Source organism: Pyrus communis, chromosome 17 (genome assembly GCF_963583255.1).
Source record: "Pyrus communis chromosome 17, drPyrComm1.1, whole genome shotgun sequence".
NCBI lineage: Eukaryota > Viridiplantae > Streptophyta > Magnoliopsida > Rosales > Rosaceae > Pyrus > Pyrus communis.
The window spans coordinates 1,497,113-1,509,325 of NC_084819.1; the positions used below are offsets into that span (position 1 = coordinate 1,497,113).

Consider the following 12,213-nt stretch of genomic DNA (forward strand, 5'->3'; position numbering starts at 1 on the left):
AGAGAGAAGGGGGGGGGGAGGAGAGGTTTAAGGACTGTTTTCAGGGTGTGTGTTAGGGCTTTAGAAAGAGGTGTATTTATATAGGAAAGGGGATGGAGTGAGGGCGTAATGCTAACTGGCAAGGGTGGGGGACTTGTGAGAAATATTAACTTGGAGGAGCCAAACGCCAAAGGCAATGCCAGCTAAGCACAAAATGAAAGCTGGAAACTTTTGTTTGGGCATTGAGAGGTGGCTGGCTTTCTAGGTTTTTGGGTTTATTATTAAAATTTGGTTGTTTGTTTGTAAGAGAGAAAGAGAAAGAGAAAGAGAGGGAGGAGATATTTTTTTTGATGTGCCGAAAATAAGATCTGGTACATTAGGTGTAATTATATAATTGGTTGGAAACTTGAAGAAAAAAAATTTCAATTAATTGTACTATGACACATAATGTATCAGGCCAAGTTCTTAGTACTCTGAAAATTTTTTCAAGGGGGAGATATATATTGCTAGCTATGGCATAGCTAATAAATGTCTCCAGGATGAATGATGGATTGATGGGCGATTAGCAGCCAGGTAGGACCTCATCTCTCTTTTGGTATGATTTAAATTTGGTGGTGGATGCCAACTTGGTGCGGTATGGGAGAATAAAGTTTCCCTAATGTTCCTGGGACCATCAATCATGTATTGGGGAAGGACGGGAGGAGGGGGCTTACCATTGATTAGGAATTTGACAGTTGGCAAAATGATATCTGAGTCACTACTTTCCATGTCATGAACATTCAAGGGTTATTCAAGGGTTTTAATTTCTCCCTCGTCGACATCTCTCGAGTAAAAAAATGGCAAGTAAAATATGGAAAATGATTCTTGTCGGATTCTTTTTCTGAGGATTTTGGAGATCTTGTAATCATGATCGTTCATCGTATATCGTGCGGTCAGTTTTCATTAGATATCATTTATATTTAATTTTAAATTTTAAATTTTAAATTATAATTGATCGCACGATGTACAATGAACGACCACGATCACAAGATTTTCGGAATCTCTAGAAAAAGAATCCAACTAGGATCCTTTTCTGTAAAATATAATAACTTTGAATATAAAACATTACTCGACAAGCACTCGAAATGGACTCGAGTTATTCTTGAAGAGGGGCTTGAGTTTTTCTCGACGGGGTCTTGAGAAATAGGGGGAACTCAAATGATTTGAATTATAAGGTGGTTAAGTCTTCCAAGGGGCAAAATCCTATGAGTGTCAATTAATAAGTCTCTATCTTATTAGATGTTGGTTGTGTGCATCAACATTAGATTGTACACCAATGTGATTTCCAAATGTAATTTCCCTAACTTTGCTTTTTCAAATTCTTTATGTTCAGAAGAAACTGTTATTAGACTTCAAATCACTTGATAATTAGTAAAGTGGTATAGATATGTAAACAACCAAACAAGACCACCAACGTTATGCAGTTCAGAAATTCAGAGTCCAATAATTGTATTTGGCTGTTTACAGCATAGGTTTGGCTTTGTATGATCTCAATTATTTTTTAATGCTTAATTTGTTTTGCTTTTAATTAGGTGCTTGAAAGTGAACTTGAACCTAAGGAACACTGATCAATATATAGGATCCTATCTCATTGGCAATTATTGGTTTCAAATTCAAATGTATGACTTGTAGTTTCTCCTTGCTCTCTGGACAGGGATCATCTCTATTTTCTTATAAGTTACAACCAATTTTTAATACTATTATATTGGCATCCAAAAACTTCTGTCTCATCCTCATTCGTGCATTTTTTTCCTTTCCAAGTTTAATTATTAGAAACTGGCGACCATGGTCTGACAGACAGGGAATGGGATTGCATGTTTTTTATTTTTATTTTTTAATTTGAGATATGGATAAGAGTAAAATGGGTTGAGACATGAAAAACTGAAGATTCAAACACCCAAACCTTATGTGCCTGTATGGCCACACTTTCCAAGTTGATGGTCCAACATTTGGCATGGAAAAATCTCCCAAGACATCGAGGGAGTGTGGAGTCTGCGTCGGTACTATCACAAGTTTCAAAGCAATAGAGGTAGAGAATTCATAAAAAATCTTATTTTTTAGAATGTTAAAAACATTTTTTTAAAATGGAATTCTTTATCACTCTTCTTTAATTCTCTATCACTTTACAGTTTAATGCTAATTTTTTTGCTAACATTATAAAATATTGTGCAGAAAAAAGTGACAGAGAGTTCATATAGACTATAGAGTCCTACTTTTGAGAGAATTTCCTTAGAGCATCTTCAAAGGAGATGTCAAAATCTTAAGTGAAATGCCACTGTGCATATTTGACATCAAATGTCTCTCCAACGAAGTGTTATTTGCTGACTAAATTTAAAGGCTTTGTGATTTGGAGTCAAATTTGGCATCAATTTCAAATTTATTTTTAATCATTTTAATGATGGGTCCTTTATTCCACTAACATTTTAACTAATAAAAATTTCGTTTCAACATTTTTTTTAAATAATTACAACCATTTAAAGCTCTATTTAAATAATAAAATAACATTTGACAATTCGGTTGGAGAAATACAAAATTTGACATACGACTTTAAATTGCCTCATTAGCTATCAAATGTAATTTGACTCCTATAATTTGAAGGAAATGGTCTTAACATTTCTCTCTTCAAAATGTAGATAGAGAAATGCTACGGAAACTCTCTCAAAAGTGGACTCATCATTGACTCTCTACTACTTTCAATACATATATCAACATTGTAAAACATTGTACTAAAACTATAAAGTGACAAAGAGTCAATGAAAATTTTTAGAGAGTTCTATTAGCATTTCTCATGCAAATATAGTTAATCATAGAACTCGTAAATTTCATCCCAATTTTGGGAGAGTCCTTACCATTTCTCTTTCATAAATAGCGAATTTGATAATAAATTTTTTTTTTTTTAGTTAAAATATATCTATTGAATGCAATAATATTACTTTGATGAACTGATTAGCTGTTAAACATTTGCCCTCGAAAAAGAATAGCTGTTAAACATGTCTATTATAATTAACCTGCCTCCCTCACTAAAGTGAGAAGTAGGCCGGTATGATGTCCTATATATTCGCAATTCCTAGCCTTTATGGTGTTGCTTCTGAGTGTGCTTTAGAACCTTGAATAAGCCTGAGCTGGAGTCCTTTTCTTGGTGAACTATATGTAGCCACTAATTTCCAACACAAATCAACGTAGTAATTTTTTTGAGGAAAAAAAATGTTGTAATTAATTGATATCGAATTGGTCATTTTTCTTGTTCAATTCGTAGTTTAGCTCATGAAAAGAAAATGAGAGGAACTTACATGCAACATGGTGTACGTTTTGTGTTTGTTTTCCAGGCCAGTCTTAATATGTAATTAATTGATATCGAATTGGTCATTTTCCTTGTTCAATTCGTAGTTTAGCTCACGAAAAGAAAATGAGAGAAACTTACATGCAACATGGTGTACGTTTTGTGTTTGTTTTCCAAACTAGTCTTAATATGTAGTTAAGTTACGCTACAAGAAGTCTTGACTACATGGATTATATTGCTTAACAACAAGTTAGCTCTTCAAATTATCCATGCACACCATGAATGACTACTGTGGATTTTGTTGACAACTTTTACATGGTTTCAACTCATTCAACAAAACCAACTCTAATCCAATCCTTAATAAGTTACTAGCTATGTGAATTTGGTTCACTTAAGCACGCGTAAAATTAGGTATAATATTAATCCTGGCCATCAATATATTGCTCATTTGGCAATTTTCAGTTAGTCGTTTTGTATGTTATCTCTTTTTTAAGTACCAAACCTGCCCCCAATGCACATAATCATATGTTAATGAGTAATTTTATTGCCAACCTGCCCAGTGTGAAATAGTTTAGGAGTAGTTCTATCCACACACTCTTTTCACTTTTTACACGCACTTTTCAATTTTTAATCATTGAATTAAATAAATTGAAGATAATCAAATAACATAAATTAACAATTGATGTGTAAGAAGTAAAAAAAATGCGTTGATAGCACCACTTATCTAAGTAAAAGCATGCACCCTCCATACTCAAAACACTACCAATTTACTTTTTAATTCATGTAATGTATAACTTAAAGGACCCACTCAACTGACCCAAATTTCCCTCACTAATTATCGAGATACCCGATCCTCCAGCCAAAACACAATGGGCAAACTCATCTTCCTCCAAACACAATGCGAACTCGTCTTCCTCCACACCAAAAGTTTTTTGCTTTGCTAGGTATCTTTCTTTCACATTTCCTTATCTAAGTAATTTTGTCACACACTTTGTCTATATACTCGATCTGCTGGAAAGAAGAAGCTAAAGAACAGTATCACTGAGATGTTGGGTAATTTTGAAGCATTTTCGATTGTTACCTACTGAAATTTCATAAATTTTCGGCGGAACCTTTTGAAAAATTTCACAGTTCTGGGAGTACGTACTTATTGAAACTTTAAACAATTTCATGATCAGTAAATATCTAACGAAAGCCCGAAACGCAGTTTTTTTAGGTATATGTTGAAACTTTAATTAATTTCGGTATATAGCTCTACTAAAGATTTATGTCAGATATTCAGATAGACAAGTTATTAGCCCACTCTTAATCGTACTAACATTTTAACAATTTAACCACCTATTACTAAGTGTTGATAGAACCATACACTTATATATTTTATTTTATTTATAATTCCCGATGTGAGACTCATTCTCAACACTTTATTCATGATGATTAGAGTTTATTTCTAGAATGGAAAGTGATATGAATTTGAGAACTTGAAGGAAAAAATTCGAGTTATAGCTGATCTCACGTCAAAACCTTAGGTGGTGTCGTAAAAATTAAAATTTTAATAGAAAAAATTCTGCCCTAAATAATCACAACATATTACGGTAAGTAAAGCATTCCATATTAAAAGAGGAGAGAGATGTCTTCAATATTGGATCGAGAGGTGTCAATCTGTTAGCATTTTAGAAAGAGAGAGACAAGCGCCAAGTGATGGTGGTTGCATGTCCGCGTGGCTTTGTTTTATAAATTCCCTTTAAAAGAGTTTGGGGATGCATATTCCAATCTTGGTGGCCCTAGTATTTTCAGTTTTGTTCTATAAAATATGTAATTTTTTTCTTTTCTTTTTGTGGGGGGTGGGGAGCAGAATATGTAGTTTGATAAGAAATAAATTTAAAATGGGACAAATTATTAGCACTTTAGTTAAGGAATAAGTACCTACTTAGTAAATAATTAAGCCGGATTATTCTCCATAGTAGCCTGTCCATTTCTTAATACATGTAGTAGAAGAGTGGGGCAGAGGCATTTTTGAGTGGGTGAGGAAATCTGCAAATGCATGCATGAGATTTCTGTAGATGTAGTAAAGACGGGAATTGCATGAACTACACGATGGAGATGGGGGAGAGAGAGAGAGAGAGAGTGAGAGCCACGGACTCCACCAACCCAAATTACTCAAGAAACCTAGCAAGAGCGGCGGTGCATAGTTAATGCTTATGAGGAGCGGGTCGGGGTATATGATTCATGAAGATTTGTTTGTTGAAAGAAATTAATAAAAGAGATCGTTCCTGTATATTTTCCAATTCGGATTCATACATTATACCCATGGTTTCAATGACTTGAAATCTTAAACACACCCTCAAGACAAATGTTAAGGAGACATTTTTTCACCTGAAAAATGTTAAGAATACTTTCTTAAAGTAGGATTTTCTATGAACTCTTTGCAACTAGTTTAACGTTAATTTTCGTATCAACATGATAAAATATTGTATTAAAAACATGAAATGAAAAAATGTTCATTGATAATATCGTTCCACCCACAATCCAATATGTAGATATTAATGAAAGCCCTTTGACCAATCGACCACTTTCAAACTCATAAGAATTATGCTCTTCCCTTTGACCAATCGACCACTTTCAAACTCATAAGAATTATGCTCTTCATTGCTTTCTCAGAAGATAAACTATTTGAATTCGTAAACATAAAACTAAGGGATTCAAAAATGATAAAATTTAAAATTTGTACGAGAGAAACTTGGACCAAAGTTAGGATTTTTAAATTGAAATATAGTAGTTCCTCTATTTGAATTCATAAACTCAAAGACTTATAAATGTTGTGTGAGTCCGAATTACTTACCACCTAGGCACCCATATTAGGTGGCGAGAGTAAAGACTGCCATAAGATTGCACCGCATGTTGGTAGTTTAACTATGGCTAATAAATTTAATTTTTATATAGGTCATATTCTTTTCGTGGTCTCTATGGTGACACCCTAACTTTAAACTGACTTCTTGGGGTGGAAAAAAATTGTTAATAACGTGAGTTAAAGTATGGGGATAATGCTAGGGAGATGAAATATTTAGACAAAATTTTGAAAACTAAAAACATAAAAGTTGATGATTGGTTTATTATTAAGTGTTGATAAACTTGCTCATTTCAATTGATGACACATCATTAGTTTGCAAATTTAGTCTTCCTAGCATGAGGATCCATGAGGAGGTATGGCTCATCAAGCATGTGTGTCGGCTTCCTCCACAGCGAAACTTTTCCTAAATTAAACCGATCAAAAATCCTAACTTATGTTCTAAAGATCTAATTGTCAAACCGTTTTCGCCTACTTATGATTAATGCATCTATTAGTTCATTCGAATTTGATGTTCTCTCAGATGGTCTAGAAATATACACAGTTGTCTTATTATATAAGAGAAATTAAGTACATTGGACAACATCATTTGTTCTCTATGTTTTTTAATTGCTTTTCTTAATCTATTTCCCCATCAATTTTTCTGCTATGATCTCTCATTTGGTTTCCAATTTTCTAACAGTAGTGGCCGTTCAAACAATTTACACTTCATTCAGCTTTCACAAAGAAGATTAAATTTCTCACTTCTCTTAGATCCTTAGCACAAGCACTAAGTAAGTAAGTTACCTCTATCTTCTCATTTGAAAAGAAAATACTTCGTTTGTAGGCATTCTACATCCTCAGGTTTACTTTTTTTTTTTTTTTTTTTTTTGGTTTTTTCCTTGCTCAGGCATTATTTTTCTTTTACTGCATATTGATATTGAATCTTCTGTATGGAAATGCCTTCTTTTTTTTTTTTTTTTAACTTGCTAAAAATGCCTCTGTCAAAATTTTAAGGCCTTTTCTTTGTTCATCTCATCTTCCTCCTTTTCTTTGTCCAATTATCAATCAGTTTTTTGTTTTTATTGCTATAAAGACATTTTCTTCGTCAGATTATATATCCCTATGTCAACTCTTTCTAATTTAAATGCACTCGTTTGTGATCGCATTGTATCTGATAGAATAGATGGGAAAAAAAAAAGGGAAATGCGGATTATATATGCACCTGGATTATCATAAATAAACTGTCTTAGCTTTGGTTATAAGTTCTACTATTTTGAGTTAAATTCGACAAACCATCCACACTAACAACTCCATTTTTCAAAATTTGTAGAAACCAGCTGCCAACCCTTGCAGTGCAAAGTTCAGAAGAGAAAACACCTCTACATAATGAAGATGAAGATGAGCCTGAGAATGGTGAAGTAGGCAAATATTAAAGTCTTAAAACCCGCAACATCACACGGGCATTTTTGCTTGTTCTCTAAAAGTGAAATGGAAGAGACCGTTGCAGACAGTGTTTGTGAGCATCTACTGTAAAACCCCAAATACACAAATGCGTATTCGACGATAGAACATAAAACCAGTAAATCCGACAAATCATTTCAACACCTGGCATAGCTGACTACTAGTCCAGTAGAAACTAAGAAATGTGAAGACATGCAGAGTAAGCCAACTTTGAGCCCCAGCAGCGCCCTTTCTTCCAGCCTTCTAGGAATATAAACCCAGTTTATACTTGTATAAAAACACTTGCCCCTTCTTTGTAAATTTCCCTTGGAAAAGATAGTCTAATTGCTATATTAATCACATATAAAATTAAAGAATAATTTGTGCAATTAAATAAACGATTTAATGCATACTCATAACGAAAAACAATGTCAATTGCACATGAAAATGGATTTTAAGAAATCTGAAAATTGGTCGAGGCAAATATTGAATGTTTAAGATAAGTTTACGCTCCATTACGGTGCTCATGATTGGTCGGCGTTTGTCTCTTAGGTCCTTGTAATAGTAGCACTCTACGATTGTGTTGAATACTCTGTCATATGGACTCAAGAAGATACTACAACACTTTCTTAACCATAGTGAACTATACGTATGAATATGTGAAAGTGGAAGTAATTTCTATTTGCACAAGGGTTACTTAACCGTAGGCTTTCGATACTTTGTCATATTGCTTAGGATACCCTTTTTAGCTTCTAAAATCTATTTCTTAGTTCAAGATCCCCCTTAATAACCGGAATCAAAGAATTAGTAGATATGTTCCGCCCAAAATGGAAATGAGCTAGGGTTATGAACTTATAATCTATAATCTGATAATCGAGTTGTAGGTTCCATCATTATAAGTTCATTCCATACCGGAATAAGGTTATATATATTCTCAAAGGGTATATATCAGGTGATTTTTGGGTGCCTTTGGTTGTTTATATATATGCAGGTGTGTGGACTATACCAAAACTAACTCAAAAATATTGAAGCAAAAACAAATTAACAAATTAAAACAAAAGTGAAAACTATTCATAAAGCGGGAGCCTCAAATTATGATTCCGAATGCATGCAGCAAAACACAGTTTGAGTCCTCTTGAAAAGTTAAACATATATGTAGTTGACATAGATTACAGATTGGTATTACCAACTTAAGAAACTCCCCTAGTTAAGAACTCGAATCCTAACCATAACGTCACGGTTAAAGACCTAATGCAACCATGAACCAAATCGAACAGCGTTTCTAATCTTGAAGCATGAAAGTTCAGACAGTCTTTCTTCTCAATAGGATGTATCTTCTTCACCAATATAACCTGTTTTCAACTTTTCATCATCTGTGAACTAATCCGTAACTTCGAAACATCGTCTCATCTATATCTGTAAAACAATACGAAATAACACACAGGCAAATTTCAATCAAAGATCACTATGGATAAAGCAATCAACAGAGGTAAGCTAGGGAATTACGTTTCCTCATTTTATTTATAATTTCCTAACAATATACCATATATTACACCATGTTTTCTTCTCATTTATCATATTTTCTTCCAAAACCACGCCAATTCAAATGGCTCCCCATATCATTAGTGCCCTTATGCAGCAAGAACTTGCGTGAATGCTGTAGCTTTCGCACAAAGCATATGGACGTACTGTACGAGAAAATATTCAGCAAACCATGACAGCTCTCAACAGAGTTAAAGGCTGGATTTGAGTAAACTACCTACATTTATGTGCCACAGTGACTAAAGTACTTCAAAGAAAGCCCATCAGGCATCAGGTAAGCCTGAGGAATGGAATCTACCAGGAGCCTAACATGCACCATCTGTAATCGTTTAATTTGAAAGGAGTGATGAGTATAAAACATATTGCATTTCTACCACATAAAAGTCCTTGACATACTCTGATCAAACTACCAGATGATGAACTACAAACTAGAATTCCACAATGAAAAATCTTTCAACTAATGCTAGGCAGATTATCTTAACCGTCACCAATTAATGATTCCTAACAGTGGACGACATGTTTCAAGGCTTCATCAGGGTAAAATATGTCCAATATACCATAAGCATGACACTCCAAATAATCAATTTCTTTCCAAAGTGAAATGGAAGAGGCCTGTTCGGACAAAGTTTGTAAGTTTGTAACCAAAGACCGTGAAAAAATAAATAAATATCAATTTCAACATCTCTCAATAGCTTACTAGACTCTTAGTACTCCCTATATCTCCTCTCTATCTGCCAAGAGCCATTTTCATACTATACACTATTTGTCCACCAACGTCTGACGCAGTAACAGTAGAAAGTTCAAAATAATCAAGTAAAAGAAAACCATCTCCAGTCCCCAAATGGAAACAGCTTGACTGATCACAATAAACATCATCTTTGCCACATAACATACAATCTTGCTAAGATTCCTATCGCTCGTCCACACTCCACTGTCAAAAGCTGCCTCTTTAGCAATTAAATCATTGAGAAAATGGGCCATACTCAGTACTTACTCCTAACAGTAGTCTTCAACCGAATTACATAGCGTACGACAAGACAGTACAACAACTACATATCCACTAATGTTAGTCACGGATGTCTTATCAGAAAGAAAGAAAAAAATGTTAGTCACGGATGCGATTCTATTTCCCAAGAAACTAAGAAATGTGAAAACATGCAGAGTAGGTTAACTTTGACAATAGAGACAGAACACATAATCTTTTTCATGTTTGGACAAAACATTTGTTGAGAAGTCATGTAAATAACAACTAGTATCAGAAAGAAGAACATAAAAACAATAAACCAAAATAGCGATGAAAAAAATAAAAAAGGTAGAACGAGAAAGAGGTTTATCACTTTATCTTAATCAACTGGACACCGTCCCTAACAACATGCAATCATGAAAACAGAGTAATCTAAATTGGATGGGAATACAGAACAATTATCTGCCACCAAATGGGAAACACAAACATAATTTCAATAATTCTGCATCTATTCAAAATAAAAATGACCTTCAAATTGCACGCAGCAAGAAAAAGCAATGCTTAACTATGTGGGAGAGATGTTACCTCTGAGCTCAAATCCATGATGGCATCCTTAAGAGAAACAACGCTTGGAATATGGACAAATGCTTCAACCATTGATGGTATTCCATCAACTTCAACCGCAGCAGAGCCCTTTTTTCCAGGAGTATAAACCCTCAGTTTATACTTGAGTGAAAACACCACTTGGCCCTTCTTTGTAAATTTCAACAATTGAGTAGCAGAAAAACTAGTTCCGTACCCAATCACTTGCTGCATGACAAGCTCCTCGGCCCACGATTCCTTAACGCCATAATCCTTCATCACCCAAACATTGATATCACTCATCGAGAGAACGTATACGGAGAGGCAGCCTCTCAGGGCAGCGAGGCTAACAAGACGCTTTCCCAAAGAACAAGGCGGTAATGGCAACTCTTGGAAACACTCACTTCCAACATCAAAGGCACAAATCAATACAGAATTGTCGCTACGAGCAATCCAATGAAGAAAACCGTCATGATAAACCCCATACGATTGGTACCCAAAAGGGTACACAGAATTCCCAACATTTCTCCAACTTCCAGTGCCAACAGTCAAAACCATTACCTCCCATTCATTCGATTTCAATCCGTTACTCGTAGATGCAACCACAACTAATTTATAGACACCATCGACAGGACTAAACCCAAACCCATAAAGAAACGGAAAAGCAATATCCTTGGGAAATCTTGGAAGAGTTATGGACTCACCAATAACGGGATTGGAGATGTAAAACCGACCGCTGTTAAGCCTATCGTACACGCAGAGGAAGCCATTGCAGGAACCCACAATTTGCACACCGAAATTCGGGACATTGGGGTCTTTGGGAAGCCTGATTACGACGTCGTTCTTGCCTGAGGGTTTGTCGAGGTCGACCAAGAAGAGGCCGGCGGTGTTGGGGTTTCGGGTGCTGCTGTTTTGGAGCAAAAGGCAATCGGGTGTCTGTGAAAGTAGGTACTTTGTGAATTGGGGGTCCGAGAGCGATCGGCGCCATGACTTGCACACGCAGCGGCATTGTATCAGAGCTTTGATTGGGATTTTGCCGAAGATCTCGACCGTTATGTGGTTTGGGAGTTGGAGAATGTAGGGCTTCTTCTCGTTTCCTTCTTCCTGTTCATCTTTTTGCTTTGGCGGTTCGGCGTCGGAGTTGGTTGGCGGGCTGGTGTGCTTGGGTTTGATTTTCTTCATGGCTGGAGATGTCATGGAAACCTGAAATGCGAACGATGCCTTTTTGGTGGGAAGGAATGGAACCGTGTGTAATGCCTGTACTTGCACTTTATAATGCTTGGAACAATGACTGCTCTAATTCATGGACAGAGGATCTTCACCGGATCATCTTCGAGGATTCCCAAGATTTTATAATCATATCTGTGCATTGTATATTATGCTGTCAGTTTTTATCAGGTATTGTTTATATTCAATTTTAAATAAAAAAATTTACAATAATTTATAAGATGTACGATAAACGAATAGGATTGGATGATTTCCAGAATCCTCACAAAAAAGATCTAATGAGAATCCTTCTGGTTATTCGTGGGGATTTCAGTTGAGGAAGTGGACAAATTT

The 12,213-nt window shown here is 35.2% G+C and overlaps 1 protein-coding gene across 1 annotated transcript; it reads right to left on the minus strand.

Moving 5' to 3' along the window:
- Window positions 1-8,661: 8,661 nt before the first annotated feature.
- LOC137723361 (F-box protein At3g07870-like) lies at window positions 8,662-11,936 on the minus strand. The gene is made up of 2 exons (XM_068462542.1): window positions 10,657-11,936; window positions 8,662-8,981 (listed from the first exon to the last, which is right to left on the minus strand). The coding sequence occupies exons 1-2, from the start codon at window positions 11,848-11,850 to the stop codon at window positions 8,976-8,978; spliced, it is 1,200 nt and encodes a 399-aa protein (XP_068318643.1). The 5' UTR covers window positions 11,851-11,936; the 3' UTR covers window positions 8,662-8,975.
- Window positions 11,937-12,213: the final 277 nt, after the last annotated feature.

Excerpts from the sequence above, each read along its gene's own strand:
- LOC137723361 (XM_068462542.1), bottom strand. The coding sequence starts at position 11,850 with ATGACATCTCCAGCCATGAAGAAAATCAAACCCAAGCACACCAGCCCG.